Source organism: Grampus griseus (genome assembly GCF_964374135.1).
Source record: "Grampus griseus genome assembly, chromosome: 12".
In the NCBI taxonomy this organism is placed as follows: Eukaryota; Metazoa; Chordata; class Mammalia; order Artiodactyla; family Delphinidae; genus Grampus; species Grampus griseus.
Window position 1 is genome coordinate 27,616,606 of NC_139006.1, and position 18,881 is coordinate 27,635,486.

Here is an 18,881-nt window from a genome sequence, read left to right on the forward strand (position 1 = left end):
ATAAGTAATTTAAAAAAAAAACCTTTCCTAAATAAAAGAATGCTTGACTCCACATACTGAAAGGGTGCTGTGTGACAGGGCAAGGTGGCCATGAGGTCAACATAGAGACATAGCCTAACAAGGTTACTAGACTTGAAAGATCTTATTAGACTTGAAAGCATCTTTGGCATAAAGCTTACAAAAAGATCAAGTCAATTCTGAGGCAAAAACTGTTGCCATACAGAAAGTTTATTTTATTAAATCTATGGATTTTTTCTTTTATGGCTTTATAAAAGATCTTTTATATGTTCCTCTATGGAAAGGTTTTAATAAGCAGAAAATTTTACCTAAGCAGTGAAATTATCATAAATGTTCAATAGTTTGAAACAAATTGAAATTATATTTGATATCCAAGTTACCTATTATGTGTTTCCCAAGATGCTCCTGGATTTTGCATATTCATCAGAAATGGTGTGGGTAAGCTAGAGCTAAGTATCCGGGAGAGCAAAAAATACAAGAAAGGAAAAAACCTTCTAAAGACTAGGAACTGTATAACTCATGTCACAAACAAAGGGCTACCCACTTTCCCTAATACGTCAAGGGCTCCGAGAAATGGAGACAAAAGAGACTAACAGTTCATGAGAAAAATGGGCAACAAACATGAATAGATATATGATACAAAAGGAAATATAAAGGAAAAGATGCTCATCATCACTCATGATTTAAAGTTATACTGAAATAGTTTTTTTTCACCTATCAGACTGTCAACAAAAAGTTTGATAAACATTCTGTTGGTGAGGTTGTGGGAAACAAGCTCTTTCCTAAACTGTTGGTGGAAAATTAAACTAACACAACCTCTACAGAGGGTTGTACTAATTTAAATAGGAACGTGAATGCATATACTCTTCGACCCAACAATCTCATTTCCAAGAATTTATCCTGTAATACATCTGCATGCGTGCAAAGTAATACAGATAAGGCTGGGATAAGTAACCTTGTGTAGCAAAACATAAGAAGTGTGTAAAGGACCCTCTATTGACTATAAAGAGGGATGAAAATAAGAATATACACTCATATCTGTGTATGTGCACAAACAAAGACCAGAAGGAAACCTAAGAAACCAGCAATAGCAGCTCCTGGTTAGAGGACTGGAGAACGAGGCAGACAATGAGCTTAATGGAGGGAAACACACACACGTGCACATTTATACACAAATACACAAACACATCTGATGAAGCATTACATTCACACTGTTCAAAGTTCTATGGACACACACATATACCTGTATATGTGTAAACTTTTGAAACAATGTTGACTTAAGGCATTTTTGAAAAATTAAAAAGATCTTATAACTTGAAGCTTAAGTTACCCTACAGGTTGTGCTAAAACATGTAAAATATTAGGATTCTTATCCTAACCTTTGAAAAAGCACTTATCAATCTCATTAGTATTAAAAACACAAATAATACTGTAAGATAAAAAAAATCCAAAATTAAAAGTTATTTAAAATGCTGATAAGAAAACAGCAGAATGCACACCTTCAACAAACACAGATGGTAAGAGTGCAAGTCTTTAAGACTCTTTTAGAAAATAGTTTGCTAATCCAGAGAGCCTGAAAATATTCTTATCCCTGACTTGGTAATTTCACTTCTGAGGAAATCAGTTAAAACACAGGAAAAATTTTATAAGCAAAGTTGTTCATCTCAGTATCATTAAAATGGCAAACAAACAAAAAAGGTAAAATATAGTATCACCAGTATCGACCAGAAGCACCAAATAAAATGTGACAGATTCATTATGCAGTCTATAACATTAATTTTCTTTTAAATGTAGGAATTATTTTAATAAGTGAAAAAAGCAGGGTATGAAAATTTGCAAAGAAAAATATCTTGAAAGAAGTTCACAAAATATTTATAACAGTTACTTCTGAGAGACGAAGCTATAGATAACTAATTTTCTTTACACTTTGTTCCAATTTTCCTACACTGAGCATGTATTTTAGTACTTAAAAAAAAAAAAAAAAGGTTAAGCACCTACCCTGATAAACTATTTCCAGAAATCTCACTAGGAGAAGAATGACTCAGTGGAGAAGTGGAAGGTCGGAAGCTATCCTGGTCATCCTCCGAGCCACGTCCACCACACTCAGGAGAGGGATTTTTCAAATCTACCAGAAAGGTGTATTTTCCAATGAGAACAGAAAAAAAAAAACACTCTGTGTAATTTTTTGAATGTGACCAATTACTCTGACACTTACCAACACTTTTAGGTGAGATTATGGAATGGTTTTCAAAAGTCACATGCTTTTCACTGTTACTTGTCTCACTAACATACTCATTTTGCCTCTGATATTTTCTACTATTCTGTGTGTCTTCATGCTCTTCTGACAGCCAGAGGGATACTACCCTGGGGTTCCTGACTAATGAGCTATCAAGGGCTGGAATGGATACGGAGGCAGCTTTTTCACCATCACCAGAATCTGGTGATTTATGGTCAATGGAATGTGTCTTCACATCAACCCCTGCACCCTCTCTCTCTCCCATATTTGTAAGAACTGAATTTGAAGAGTTTATCGTTCTCAGTGATGCCTGGTCCACGCTCTCTCCACTTTCACCATAAAAACCAGCTGCTGTGTCTTCTTCTGGCTCCCTTACACTTACGCTAGTAGCACCCAGGTCCACTGCATGGATGTCATGTGTAGTCCGTTCTTTGGACAAAGATAAATCCCAAGCATCAGACACACCAGCTCTTGAAAAGTTGTCCATTCCACTTTCGTATCTACTAATTTCTGTTTTTTTAAGGTATTTCTCCATATCAAATGCGTTGGATCCATTACTTTTTTCCAGCTCATTAGGTAAGAAATGAGACACAGCCGAACAGTGCTTTTGTTTACCATCGTCCTGAGAAGTCTTCTCTCGGGTTTTATTTGAAAGTGCCTTGATCATGGCAGCGAGCTGGGAGGGGTCAGCGTTCACTGATGCATCTGCGATGGCAGAAGCAATGGTGCTTATCCTCAGCACAGAATCACCACCGCTAGGCAGTTCGCCTGTGCGTCTCTGGGGTTTGCTGTTGATGAGGAAAGTGTCCTAGAAATGAGAAAGTTCACATCAGTTCCATGGACAAGCACATATTAGTTTAAGCTTTATTTGTAAGTGCTACATAAGATCTGACGGCAACAAGAAATTAATGGTATACCAGTTAAACCTCCTAATGAAAAAAGACAGCTGCTATCAACTTGATTTGTAGAGTACTCGGTCACTTACAAAGTCGGTTCAAAAAAAACCCTTCAGGAGTTAAAGAAATGCTAAAACTGAATCAGAAAATAATTTAAAACCAAAAAATTGAAATACTGAAATTGAGAAGCCATTGAGCCACAGTGACTGCAATTATGATTACTGGTAATCTCATTCAATTGTTAGATTTATAAGCAAGACATAAATAGAAACCAGGGGTAAAATAATGAAATGGAACCAACAGCAAAGCAATATTAAAAAATGCAAATTAAGACTTCTGCCTCTAGTAATAGCAGACTAAGTGATGCAAACCAACTCTTGCTGACAGCAATTAGACAGCATATCCGAAAACATCTCTTAGAAGGCGCTGGAGAGCCAAAAAAGGAATAAAAAACTATGGGGCCAAAATCCAAGAGAAGAGAGCATCCCATAGAGGTGAGCCCAGTCCCAGGGATGCTCCACCCCAGGGTAGCTGCTTTAGGAAGAGGCTACTGCTAAGACATCAGGAAGCTTAAGAAGCTAAGAAAATCTTTTTTGAAACGATAATTTTTTAAAAAGAAGCTAAGAAAAGCTGCTCTATGGGAGTAAGGGTACAAAAATCAGGTTCAGAGTTTGCCAGTGATGAGGGGAAGGCGGTGACCATGGTAAACATCCATGCTTTAGGACGAGACCACAGAGGGCTACTCCCTAGGAGTAAAGGTGGCCCTCAGGGGGACTGGAGGCCAAGCTCCAATCAGCTCAATCCCAATAACTGAATTAAAGCAACCTGAGACTGCTACTGTTCCTCGCTCAGAAGCAGCCAAAAATCCTGCCTGGAAGATCTCCCATGGCCTCAAATATTTCAGCAACTTTTCCTGTAAAAGTCCACTCCTCTATCAAGGAATGACACACAATGTTCCAAGGTAATGTGGCCCACATCACAGAAAAACACAACTGTGGGGCTTGCAGACAGTGGATTATCAGAGTCTAAAACACATCTAAATCTAAAACATACTTAAGGAATTAAAAACAACATTAAGAACTCAACGGAAGACTAGAAATTATCAAGAAAGAACTAAATGTAAATTCCATAATTAAAAAATACAATGAAAAATTAAGAATCCAATGGACAGGGGGTTCCCTGGTGGCACAGTGGTTAAGAATCCATCTGCCAATGCAGGGAACACGGGTTAGAGCCCTGGTCTGGGAAGATCCCACATGCTGCGGAGCAACTAAGCCCATGCGCCACAAGTACTGAGCCTGCACTCTAGAGCCCATGCTCTAGAGCCCCCGAGCCACAACTACTGAGCCCACGTGTCACAACTACTGAAGCCCGCGTGCTTAGAGCCCATGCTCTGCAACAAGAGAAGCCACCACAAGGAGAAGCCCGCACACAACAAAGAGTAGTCCCTGCTCAACGCAACCAGAGAAAGCCAGCATGCAGCAACGAAGAACCAACACAGCCAAAAATAATTAATTAATTAAAAAAAAATTAGCATGTCTTACAAAAACCTTCCAGAAAATAAGAAAAATGAGACCAGCAAAACCTTGGTACCAAAACCAAACAAGGACATGGTAAGAAAGAGCATCAACCCACTTGTAAACACATATGCAAAATTCTAAATAAATTATTATCAAACTGAATCCAACCATCTATAAAAATGATAATGTATCATGACCCAAGTGGAGAAGAGCAGCTTTAATATTCAAAACCATGTCATGTAACTCACCACATCACCAAAAGAAAACTCATGTTCACCTAGATAGATGCAAAACAGCACTGGACAAAATTCAACCTCCTTATCAATTAAAATAAAACTAGCAAACAAATATTAGAAGGGAATTTAAAAAACCTGATGATAAATAAAAACCTAGAGCATCCATCAAATTTAAAGACAAAATACTATTGAAAATTTTCCCTCTGAGTCAGGGAAACCCAACATCACCACTTCTATTCACTGTTCTAAGATGCAGTCAAGTAAGGCCAGACAAAGAAATGAAGGTATAAAAATTAGAAAGGAACAAAACTGTTGGTATTCTCAGATAATGTAAGTGCATATACAGAAAAATCCAAAGAATCCATAAATAAAAATGAATTTAGCACGCTTGCTGGATATAAGGTAAGTATATTAAAAAACATGTATTTCTGTTTAGCCACAACAAAGGGAAAATTAAGTTCAGAAAGATAATATTAAAATACCACTTCAAACAATTCAGAAAGAAATCTAACAAATGATGTGTTAAAATCTCTGCACAAAAAAAGCCCCATAAAATACTGAGAGGAGGGCTTCCCTGGTGGCGCAGTGGCTGAGAGTCCGCCTGCCGATGCAGGGGACACGGGTTCGTGCCCCGGTCCAGGAAGATCTCACATGCCACGGAGCGGCTAGGCCAGTGAGCCATGGCTGCTGAGCCTGCGTGTCCGGAGCCTGTGCTCCGCAACGGGAGAGGCCACAACAGTGAGAGGCCCGCGTACCTCAAAAAAAAAAAAAAAAAAAAAAAAAATACAGAGAGGAATTAGAACTTAAATGGAGGGACCTGTAATCTTCTTGGATTAGAAGATTCAATATTATAAAGATGTCAGTTTCACCGTTCTACAGATTAAACACAATCCCAACTTAAAGCTCAGCAGGGTTGCTAGTTGGTTGTGAAAGGTGACAATCTGACTTCAAAATATATATGGGAATGTAAAGAACAAGAACAGCCAAGATACTTTTAAAGAAAAATAAGAGGGGAAGACTTATTCTGCTAGATATCAAGACCTACTATAAAACTACACTATTTTAACAGGGTCATATTGACATAAGACAGATCCCAAATATCCATCAACAGTAGGGTGAATATATCAATGACAGAATATTCGTAATAGAATACAATACAGCAATGAAAATTAACTATTATACTTATCACAGTTGCATCTTGCAAACCTAAGTGGAAAAAAACGAAGACAAATATATGCTACTGGGACTTCCCTGGTGGCACAGTGATTAAGAATCTGCCTGCCAATGCAGGGGACACAGGTTCAATCCCTGGTCTGGGAAGATCCCACATGCCACGGAGCAACTAAGCCTGTGCGCCACAACTACTGAGCCTGCGCTCTAGAGCCCACAAGCCACAACTACTGAAGCCCACGTGCCTAGAACCTGTGCTCCACAACAAGAGAAGCCACCACAATGCAATGAGGAGCCCACGCACCGCAACAAAGAGTAGCCCCCGCTCACCACAACGAAGAGTGGCCCCCACTCGCTGCAACTACAGAAAAGCCCACACGCAGCAACAAAGACCCAACGCAGCCAAAAATAAACAAATAAATAAATTTATATTTAAAAAATATATATATATGCTACTACATGATTTCTTGTATATAAAGTTCACAAACGGGTGAAACTGATACAGTGTCATAGGTCAGACAGGAGGAAGTAGTGTTCCGGAGGAACAAAAAAATGGCTCCTGGGCTGTGGGCAATGCTCTCTTTCCTGACCTGGGGTGTACATGGGTGTATAAGCTGTGATAACTCACTGACTGTAAGTTTGTTTTATAAACTCTTCGTACATTTATTGTACACTGATAATATTTAAAGGATACTTGTAATAAAATTGAGTAAGAAAAATGTTATGCATTTTTTACATGTGACTTTATCTTGATCTTGTATGAGAATTATGACAGCGAGGTTTTAGCTTTCCTTCATGAAAGGCTTAAAATACCTCTGTTTTCCCTTTATTGGCAGTTAATGTCACATCATTTTCATCCACTTGTGAAATACTCTCCAGTTCTTCAGCCTGAAGTGTAACTGATCCTTCACTTAGCTGTGCCTTTAAATCTCCTGTAGAAAATATGTAATATTCAACTTACATCTATATACTATCTCACAGAAACAATCCGTGGGATAAGGACCACTAAATATCCCAACCCCCCCACCCCCCACTGGAATATAGGCTCTTTAAGGACTAAAGCACATTTTATACAATTTCATGATACAATGCACGAGGCATTATACTAGCAAAAAGTAGCTGCTTGATAATTGTTATGTTAACCAAGAAAGTCTGATTTTAAATATTCATCACAATATTTATCATATTTATACTATCACAGTCCAAATCTGAGAACTTCTCTTTAAAAGTCCACCTAAATAATAAATATAATAGCTAAAATTCATTAACTCAGCAGTTTAATAGGCCAAAGTTAACCCAACCACTTGAACAGATTGTATTTCATTTACTTTTGTTTTTACAAAAGGATTTAGGTGAATTTTGGCTGACTTGTTTCTACTTTAGATTGAAAAGGCAATGTGAAGTTATATAAAAATCAAATCTGTAACTAATGCTCAAAAAATTCAAAGTGGTATATACATTACTTTCTTCCACATAAAGAACATGATCACACAACCACTAACTTACAGGTTAAAAAAAAACTTCATTTAATCCATTACCTGAAAATAGACCATGGTTAAGATGAGCCATTTCTTTCTCCAAATTACTTCTTGATACATCTGATTTTCTTATTAGAGCAATAGGTTCTCTCTTCTCTGGTGATCTAATAAAATAACCAAATGATGGCTACAAAATAAACATGCCAATTATTTCCTTAGTTTTCAACTGCTTTGAGAAATTCTAGACTATTTTATCCTAATAGTGGTAACCTAGCTAAAATTGATTTCAACAAAATGATTCTGATTTTTCCATTTAAACGTATGTTGGGACTTCTCTGGTGGTCCAGTGGTTAAGAATCCACCTTCCAATGCAGGGGACACGGGTTCGATCCCTGGTCAGGGAACTAAGATCTCACATGCCATGGGGCAACTAACACCCCACACCACAACTACTGAGCCCACATGCCGCAACTAGAGAGAAGCCCGCGCGCTGCAGTCAAGACCCGACGCAGCCAAAAACAAACAAACAAAGAAACACAAAATAACATAAATTACTAGAAATGAACTTTACAAGTCCAGACAGGACCTTTTATTTCCTTACTGCTAGCTATCTTTAATCATCAGAATGAATATTATCAAATAATTTGCCCTTACTAAGAAATCCAAATTAAAACAACCCAGAAATGATACTTTGTTCCTCCAGTAATTGTTACTGAGCACCTGCTATGCGTCAGGCACTGGTAATAATCATCAGTGACATGTCAGTGAGAAAAAAGATATAAAACTTCCTGCCTTCCTGGAACTTACAGTACTTACAAGCGTATTTTATTTTACACAATAAATATGTCCTTGAAAATCTGTATTAAGATGAGATACATTCCTACTGCCCTAGATGAGCGTTCAGAAGGTCACATTCACGGACCTTGCTCAAGGGCAGGGAATTCCCACCTGGCTTCCTTCCAGAGCTCTCATGATAGACCTGAAAAGCAAATTCACTAATGCACTCAATTTTTGATCAATCTTCACTCGAGGATTTCCTCCCTTGATCCAGCAACTTGAACCAAGTAACATTTCATAACTAATACAAAATGACAGACCCATCTTTCCACTGTATGGTGTTTTGTCCAGCTGTTCAGAAAGGAATTCAGTTATGCTTCAACTTCTCTTATAATGTCAAAACCAATCCATCCAGGCAGAAAAATCTGCCTAAGTATTTACTCTCATTCTTTAATTCACTGCATAGACAGGACCCACAGTTCAGTTTCAAATTTTCCTGTAAGTCAACTTCTAACACCCTAGCTGTTTAAAATTATACTCTTAGTGAAATCCTACTTTAATACACACTCCCTCCGACAGCACTATGTCCCTCCATGAAATTCACCAACAGGTCCTTCGACTCTACCTCCAGAGGAAATCCTGAACCCTAGAACTTTTGTTTCCGTACTGCCATCCTAGGCCTCGGCCTTCATGGCATCTCCGCCACGTGCTAAGCCTCTGCCTGCTTCTCCTCCTCTGAGGCTCAGGAACCTCCTCCACCCGGCTCCTGTCACACCTGGAGATGGGCCGGGCACCCTGCCTCCAAGCAAGTTTCCTTGAGATGAACCCGAGCCCTGCAAGGGCCCCTGATGACCTGGCCCTTGTCTACTTCTGCCATCAGACCACCGACCCGAAGCCCACTCACACGAGCTGTGGGCCTACTCTCTGCTTCTCCGATATACCCTCCAGCTCCCACCTCCAAGACTTTTCTGGGAACACGCTGCCTCCTCCCCACCATTCGGGCACCACCCCAGTGCCCCTCCTCAGACACCACTCTGACCCTCACAGGCGACACAGCTTCTCCTCACTCCTTCATACAATCTACCACTATCACTTGCATTTAAAACTTTTTACATGTACATTTTAAAAAACCAAAACACTCCTATATTTCAAAACATGTTTTTAGACCAGAGGTTTAAAAAATGAATCTTTGAATTCTTCCCACAACCAATGATATAACATCAGCAACCAATGAAACAGCAACTAACAGGGATGGAGTACTTAATGCACTTGAGGCCGTGCTAAACACTGTACGCGCACTATCACAGTATCCCCCCCAAAACTCTATAAGGCAGTATTCCATTCTAGAAATTGGAAAATCAAGGCACAGAGGAGTTAAATACATTGTTCCATGCCACAGAACTAGTTAAAGGACAGAGCTAGGACTGCAGTCAGGGTACAGCCACTAAAAAACTGAAGCTCTTTACCACTATTCCACCATGCAGTCCCTATCCTGTCTCTGCTTTAAAGATACTCTGATCTAAGCTACACCATCATAACCTTCAAAACATAAGGGCAAGTGAATTTAACCACTTCTAGAACACACGGTACTTACTCTTTTCACATTGTAACCACCACCAAGGCAACCGAGAGCTTCAGACCTTTGAGCAAAGAACTCTCCTAAAGACAGACGTAAATAAGTGGCATCGTCTTTGTCCAAATCTGATGTGCTAAGTGATCTCCTCAACAGACCATAATTGACTGAAGTTCCCCACGATGTATCCCCTAGGGCAACTGAAGTGTTCTGGGCATCTATATTTTCTTCCTAGGAAGAAAGTCATCATTTCATTTCATTTCTCCAGCAAGCCTTCTGTTTTTCTAATATATAAAAATACAAATTTCACTAAGGAAATTTAAATATTTAAAATTTTTTAAAATGTGGACAAATTCAAGCTTAAGCAGCTAATAAAGGTAATAAAGTCCAGAAAAAGAGAAATTTTTTAATACCTGAGTTATGATATGCATTGTTTTAACATATTGCTTAAGTCAAAGACTGATTGTCATTAATACAAATCTTTAGAAAGGAGTACATCTTCAAATAAAAACGAATAGCACTAAATTCCCTCATTTTACAACATGGTAAAAAACAATATCTTTGAAGCCTATTAAGGCAATTTTAAGTGAACTAATAAACACTATTTCAGTATGCCAGCTTTTTCTCAATTAATAATTTAGAGTCTGAAGGAAAAGGCAGAAATTGTCTAAACATGAGAAAAATCAAGATATAATTCTATACTCACTATGTATCTTTTCAGAAAGAAATGAACATTTTGCCTACATTTAAATACAAGAAAAACTCTAAACTTTGGTTAATGTCAATAAAATACAAACCTGCATAAACTGATGCTCTTTATTAAATTCTTCTTCATCTTGTGCAATCAAATCCAATGCATCAGCTTAAAAAAAGAATAAGTTTTATAATTACATTGCACTGATGCCTAATTAAATACTAGCATATAAATATAACATAGTTAGGAAAATGAAATATTAAAGAAATAAAACTGAAAGAAGTATGTGAAAGCTTCCATCACAGAACTGATGCATCTGTATTAAGCACAGTAAGAGCATGTGGTTCTGAAACTTTTGGTAATAAACACCCTACTGTGATTGATTTCATCAGGTACTAACTTGTCCTAACTTACTAATGGGGCTTTATAATGTAAGCTTTTTATAAAAGATTCACATTAACTTCAGCCTTGCAGTTTGGCACACATGAGTTAAGGTACCTGCCCATGAATACCCATGGAATTTCATCTGGAACATCAGATGGACAAGCCACTATGTAAATTTGTCATGAAGATGTCTGCTGGGGTGCCAACTACCTGTTTGTCCCAACACCCAGGACTGTCCTAGTTTTTGTTTTTGTTTTTGTTTTTTGCGGTATGCGGGCCTCTCACTGTTGTGGCCTCTCCCGTTGCGGAGCACAGGCTCCGGACGCGCAGGCTCAGCGGCCATGGCTCACGGGCCCAGCCGCTCCGCGGCATGTGGGATCTTCCTGGACCGGGGCATGAACCCGTGTCCCCTGCATCGGCAGGCGGACTCTCAACCACTGCACCACCAGGGAAGCCCCTGTCCTAGTTTTTGAAAGGAAATATCCCACATCCCAGCAAACCCCATAGCCTAGGCAAACAGGAACAAGTGTTCACCCAGTGTCTGCCCTCAAAGTTCTGAATGAGCAACTCAGTTCACCTTAGGGAAACCAATGGGCACGCAGCCCTCAATCTCTAGGCCAAGGCCACAAGGCTGTGGTAAGTGAGCAGAGGGCCAGGTATAACACAATGGGGAGAGAGGACAGAGGCAGGCTGAACAGCAAATGATCCTGCTCAAGGCATTAGAATTTAAAAAGATTTTAAACATGTTGGCTGAATCAGAAAAGTCTGCAGGTTAGACTCTGGACTTCCCATCTGCTACCCATTCTGCCTCTGCCTGGTGCTTCCAGACAGTGGCTGGAAGGGGAGGAGTGAACAGCAACCCAGAAGGGACAGTCCACTCGTGGCCCAAACAAGATAGATGTCCCTACTCTCATCAGTCCATCAGGGGCTAACCCAATCCAAACTACCCTTCTGGAAGCCCTGAGGGCCCAACACTAACACCTTGAGAGACAAAATGAGAACAGACACAGGAGGCTGTTTCCAGCAGGGAGAGGAGAACACCCACCAGAAGTAGCTCAGGATTCTGACTTGTCAGGGCAGTGCTGGTTCCTTACTTTGCGATCCCACCACCTCCCACATAAACACGTTCTGAGCCTACAAGTCTATGAACGAGCATCGGGAGAGCCAGGAAGCTCCAGAAGTCACAATATTTCCTTCTTCCACAGGAAATATTTTTCTATGAAGATTCTCTGTGGGGTCCATGACTCAAAGTGTTAAAAACCACTGCTCTAAAGTGTGAAAAGTATCAACCAACCAAATCTAAAAGCCAGGAGAGGGTAAATAGGAAATCAGATCGTAAGAAGGTAACCCAGAAAAACTTAATTTACTTCAATGAGTTAAAATATTGTATTTTTAAAATCATTAAGTAAACAGCTCCAAATGCTATTTTATTATACTCCTGAGTACTTTTTCTCTGGACTTTAAGACTCTTCAATTAAAGAAAAGTCTACAGTGACATTGTTACCATGTATGCTCATCAGAAATCACTCACAGATTATAAAAAAGCAGAACTTCATTTCTTACAAGAATCTCTGCCCAATTTTTTGCCAAATCTGCAACCACAGTCCTCTCCAGTGCCACCTGAACGCTTTTGTTGTTAAATTCTGAAGCAGCAATACCGTTCCCCATCCCCTGCCCGATGTTTAAATCCTAGGCCACAAGCAGAAGTGGCAGCTCACATGGCTGAGCTGTCAGAGAGGGGGAGGCAGAAATGGGGAAGTGGGAATGGGGAAGTTTTAAGTTTCATTCAAAACTACTTTGAGGACTTCCCTGGAGGTCCAGTGGTTAGGACTCCGTGCTTCCACTGCAGGGGGCATGGGCTCGATCCCTGGTCAGGGAACTAAAACCCACAAGCTGCATGGCACAGCCAAAAAAATTAAATTATTCATTTATAAATAAATAAAACTGCCTTGTTATTATAAAATTATGCCCTTGGTCCAAGCTTCCTCTTCTGAGTATCTCCTCTTACATTTTCAACATTTCTTTTCCCATCGTATAAAGTCTCCCATTCCATTCACGCTCCCCCAGCCCAATTCCCCTTGACTACTTCATCCTTTGTTCCTCCCATCAAACTTTTCCATAGTTTTCAATAATCATCTTCTCCATTTCCTCACCACCAGTGCTAGTCATCCTTTCCTACTCAGCTTCTGTTCATTCCCTAACCACACAGATGGTTTCATGAAATTCCTCCACTATCTATTTTATCATATTTCTCCTTTAATAGTAACATGCCCACGTAGTTCTAAATGCAGAAGGCATAGGTACATTCTGCTTCAATAAAGAGTTCTTAGGGCTTCCCTGGTGGCAAAGCTGTTGAGAGCCTGCCTACCGATGCAGGGGACGCGGGTTCATGCCCCGGTCCGGGAAGATCCCACATGCCATGGAGTGGCTGGGCCTATGAGCCATGGCCACTGAGCCTGCGCGTCCAGAGCCTGTGCTCCGCAATGGGAGAGGCCACAAGAGAGGCCCACGTACCGCAAAAAAAAAGAGTTCTTAGAAATTAACCAAAAGACGTAACAGAATACAATACTGCAAGTCTCCCTCATCACTGGCCCCACTTCCCACACCTCCAGAAGCAACCAACATATGCAGCACCCCGTGAAACCCCTCACTAGTTGAGAACCTACTGACCTTTGAGTTCTACAAGTAGCTAGGGAGCCCTGTAATTAGTTTCTTTTTTTTTAATCTTTCCACTGTATGTATTTACAAATATGTATGTCTTTCCTTCTTCCACCTCTTTATGCAAATGTTGGAATAAGATTTTAAATAATTTATTTTGGTGATCTTTCCCTTACCAGTACCTAAAGAGCTCCGTTTCCTTTTATTACGGCCACAGGGTACCCCCTCGTATGGATGTACCTTATCTAATTAGTCCCTGTTTTGTACATCCACGTTGCTTCCAACCTTCTGTGATGATGAACAATGTACACACACATCCTATATATCTGTGCAGGTGTAGCTGAAGAATAGTTCCCAGGGGAACTGACTTTTAATTTCCTTTTCTATAAGCTGTTTACACCCTTTGCCCAGTTCTACACTGAGTAGTTGGTCTTTTTCTTGTTTATTAGCACAATTTACATATTTGGGAAATGGGCCCTCACTCTGTAATATGAATTGCAAATTTTTTTCTCAGCTTCATCACTAACTTTTAAAAACTTTTTACCAAAGTATAATATACATTAAAAAGTGTACATAAGTGTGCAACTCAATGAATTCTCACAATCTGAACACATCTGTGTTGCCAGATCAACACCCCAGATCAAGAAAGAAAACATGCCAGCACCCAAAACGCCCCCTGAGCTTGCCTCCTGTCATGGCATGCCAACCCGAGGGTAGCCACTATCCTTGCTTCTTACTCCACAGAGCTGGCTACATACACGGCATATATTGCTAGTCAGCCTTATCTCATTCAACATGTTTGTGAAATTCATCACGCTGCCGCAAGTAGCTACACATCCTTCATTCCCGTTGCTACACAGCATTCCAAAGTAGGTATAAACACAATCCATTCCAAGGTCAATGGGAATTTGGGAGTTTCTAGTTTGAGACTAATACACATAGTGCTGCTACAAACATTTTAGTGTATGTCTTTTGGTGAATATATACACCCTGAACACTGGGTATATACTTGGGTGTAGAATTATTGGGTCATAAACTATGAAGTTCGTAAAGTTCACCTTCATAAGATACTGCCAAACAAGTTCCAAATGGTTTTATCAATTCACACTCTCACCAGCAACACATGAAAATTCCACAACCGATGACTTTTCAAGTGACAGGGTCCCTAACCAGTGTCCAGCCTGTGCCTACTGTCCTTTGTAAATCAAGATATCACTGACAACTATAACTTAACCTCCAATTTCTGACTCATATTTCCAACTACTGAATATCCCCACCTCAAACCACAATCATCCAAAATTTTACCATGTCTTCTGATTTTTCCCATCTCAGTTAATGGTACTGCCATTTTCTCAAAATAACTTAGACCCCAAACCCCCATCTTTACTTACCTCTCTACTATCCGCTGAAATCCAGTCACCAAATCCTAGCAATTTTATCTCCACGTCCCTCATGAGCTATTTTCTTCTCATTCTCACTGTGACACCCCGATTTCTACAACACCCTAAGGAACCTACCATTTAACCGACCATCGAGGCCAGAGGGAGACTCACAAAGCAAGCTGGACAAGCATCTTCAGAGGCTCCCAAGTGCCCACCAGGCACGGCTCAGCATGCAGTCCAGCCCCACCCGATCCCTGGCCCAGTCTTACCACTCTGGCTTCATCTCACCATGTCGCGTTACTCTCCCCTTCCCATGTCTTGCCGTAAATGCCAGCCACGCTGGGTTATTTACCATTCTCAAGACACGCCCATGCTTCCTCATTTCATCTTCTTTCTTTGGGTTTTCTATCCACTTGGAACTTCTCATGCCCAAAATATTTACCTGTTGAAACTCTACCTCAAAATCCACTTCCTATATAAAATCCTCTGCTACCCACTCATGCAAAAGTTATTCCTCCTCTCAACTCCAAACGATGCTGTTGTTCTGTATTCTCATCTTATCCCTCTTAGCTGATGGACAGTTTCCTAAGGGCTGGAAACATGCCTTATCGACTGATCTCTGTACTTCCACATCAATGGACATTAGGAACAGCTTAGTACAAGCAGCTGTTAAAGTAACTTCTTCCTCTGGCACCTTCTGAGCCTATTAAAAATAAGACTGAGGGGGGCTCCCCTGGTGGTGCAGTGGTTGAGAGTCCGCCTGCCGATGCAAGGGACACGGGTTCGTGCTCCGGTCTGGGAAGATCCCACATGCCACGGAGCGGCTGGGCCCGTGAGCCATGGCCGCTGAGCCTGCGCGTCCGGAGCCTGTGCTCCACAACGGGAGAGGCCACAACAGTGAGAGGCCCACGTACCGCAAAAAAAAAAAAAAAAAAGTACGACTGGGCTTGACAGGCTCCTGTTGTCTTTCCTCATTCCAGGTTTAGAGGCGCTCAGGCCCTAGAGGCCTCAGTGGCACAGCAAATGTCCACAGGACAAGGCTCACAATGCTGTGCGTTCTGCAGCGTTTTCCTTTCACGGTCAGAGATTCTGCTAATTAACAAATCTAACTGAGGTTCCTAATGCTCTCATCCTCTGAGATTTCATTTATCTTTCTCGACACTTTTCTCCCATTTCTTCATTACTGAGCTTTTACTCTAAAATGGATTGGCTTTTGTTACTGCTCATTTATCAGAATAGTTCTTTTGTTCAAGACAATTTATAAAGTGAGAAAGTAAAGCCTAAGGTGCTACTAACTGCAACACACATGCTCTAAAGTGACTCACTGTCCTTACTTAGGGAAAGGCTCGGCTCAGTCCAGTGATTAGCAATGACTGACTCAAGCCTCTGTTCCTAGAGGAACAAGTGAAGTGCTAAGTACGTATCCAGAAGGGATTTGATGTGGCCGACCAAGATGTACGTGGTAATCTCAGAACACCGTCAGAAAATGAAAATGGTTCAGAGCAGAGGCTATCAATACACTTACAGCCAGATCTGAAGTCTTCATTCATCTCATCACTTAGAGACACATTTACATCTTGTTCTTTATCAAAAGCTGTGTAATAGGCAAGATCAGTGACCCATCTGCCCTCCTCATTCTGATAGACCACACTCTGTGATAGATCCGTTTCTAGAAAATAAAATTCCAGAGACATCCAATGACACATGCAACAAATAAAATGATACAATATTCTTAATTTTATTTAGTTGACTTATCTTAGTTATCAACTGAAATCTGCCCAAAACTAATTAAAGGAAAATCCATTTCCCCAAAAGAAAAGTATCTCTCTGATGGTGAAAAATCCAGCCTTAATCACAGTAAAAGTCCATCATGGAGGAGAGGGAGGAAGGAAAAGATGACTAATAGTTAGAAAGGCACATTTCCACCAGATCTGTGAGTAAAGACACCATTTTTTAATCCACAGAACACTTAAATATTTTAATATGAAAGATTAGGGAAGTTTCACTTGGAAATATATCCTATTCAAAATGTGTATAAGCATTTTTACATATTTCTTACTTTTATTTTGGAAAAAAAAAAAGGCCCACTTACGGTCCTTGCTCTTTCCAACGGATTCATAACATTCACACGTTTGCCTTTCACTAGTGGGTGACCACAGAGCGTCAGCAGAATTAAATGCATTGTCACTAACAGACTTCAAAGATGCTACATCCACATTTTTTTGAATGGACACTTGAGGCATCTCAGTGTCTAAAAATCTATCCACAGGCAAAACTGTTTGTGAGTCTGACGCCAAATGCTTATTTTGATGAGGAGATCCTGCATCCAGCTTTAAAGGGTCTATCAATCCAAAATCACCTTTACTGGCATTTGTGTCGTGAAAGTAAACCGGGTTAAGTTTCGCATTAGCAGCCCTGAGAGTCTTCGCCAGAACTTCTTCTCTTCTGCTTTCCTTTAAAAATTAAATAACAGACCAGAAATAAGTTTTGTTTTTCATAACTCGTTCCAAAACAACCAAAAAAGTTATACAGTTGACATAATATATTTATTCTAGAAAGGAACAGACTACACAATATTCTTCCAGACTATATGTGGACCAATCGTAAGGAACTTACCAAAACCAAAATTCAAAATGTGGTCATGGCAAACACACACCAACAGATTCAGATACCAAAAGTGGGGCCAATATGCTCACTACGGCACAGGATGTTAGAAATGTCAGTTTAACTTTTGTAATTATCACTGAAAGTCTCTAAAATGATGGGAAGCCCATCAGTGTGGCCAGACTCATAAAATTAATATTATTAACAGACTCTGAAAACACAAATATTAATAACTTTAAGTTATTTTTATTTTATTTATTCATTCATTCATTTTTGGCTGCGCAGGCTCTTCGTTGTGGTGCATAGGTTTCTCTAGTTGCAGCACGCGGGCTTAGCTGTGGTATGTGGGATCTTAGTTCCCTGACCGGGGATCGCACCCGGGCCCACTGCATTGGGACCATGAAGTCGTAACCACTGGACCACCAGGTAAGTCCCTTAATAACTTTTAATAGGAGTAAAACAGCAAATACTACAAACAACCCTGAGGAGTTCAAGAACAACTGCCTCAAACACGGCAGATTAAGCCAGTGCCTCAAAACCACGCTCTCCAACATACCTTCCCAAAGGGCACTGCTCACTCTTTCCTAAAATAACAACTGCTGAAAGGGACTTGCATGCCCACAACCCTCTTCTCAGACACTCAGCCACCACTATCTCAAGTGCCAATGAAGCCTTAAAACAGCAGTCTTTTCTGCTGTAAGATGTATTAACAACAAAAACAGCCTCATAGGCAAGGTTTTTCAAAGTTAGGATACTAAAAGGAGGTAGTTCTATATAAAAGACAAGACACAGACTTTGAAATAAGATCATACATTTAAATTCCAGTGCCACCATTTATTAACCGGGTGATTTTGCAACAACGTTATACAAAAAATAAACAATCTCTACCTTATCTCAAAATAAAACTCCAGATGACTTAAAGATTTACATGTAAAAGTACTAGGAGGAAATACAGATGGATAGTTTTATATTCTTCAGTGAATAATATCTTCGTAGTATAAAATTTCTGTGGGTTAAATTGAATCTCCCAAAAAAGATGTGTCCAAGTCTTACCCCCAGGTGATACCTGCAAATTGTGACCTTATTCAGAAACAGGGTCTTTGCAGATGCAATTAAGTTAAAGATCTTGAGATCATCTTGGATTTGGGGCAGGCCTTAAACCCCATGAGGAAGACCTCAGAGGGACACAGAGAGAGAGGGACAGGCCACATGAAAATGGAGGTGGATACTGGAGTGACGCTGCCCTGAACTAAGG

At 40.2% G+C, this 18,881-nt stretch overlaps 1 protein-coding gene across 3 annotated transcripts in view; it reads right to left on the minus strand.

Moving 5' to 3' along the window:
* The window catches only part of CEP192 (centrosomal protein 192), a 79,435-nt gene that overhangs the window by 50,447 nt on the left and 10,107 nt on the right, over positions 1-18,881 (minus strand). For all 3 annotated transcript variants that reach the window (XM_082667576.1, XM_082667577.1, XM_082667575.1), the window contains exons 5-12: positions 17,115-17,475; positions 16,548-16,691; positions 10,702-10,766; positions 9,926-10,135; positions 7,615-7,741; positions 6,890-7,008; positions 2,234-3,062; positions 2,017-2,143 (exon numbers count right to left, since the gene is read on the minus strand). In XM_082667576.1, the coding sequence (XP_082523702.1) occupies positions 2,017-2,143; positions 2,234-3,062; positions 6,890-7,008; positions 7,615-7,741; positions 9,926-10,135; positions 10,702-10,766; positions 16,548-16,691; positions 17,115-17,475 (1,982 nt within the window). The remainder of the gene's footprint in view (positions 1-2,016; positions 2,144-2,233; positions 3,063-6,889; positions 7,009-7,614; positions 7,742-9,925; positions 10,136-10,701; positions 10,767-16,547; positions 16,692-17,114; positions 17,476-18,881) is intronic.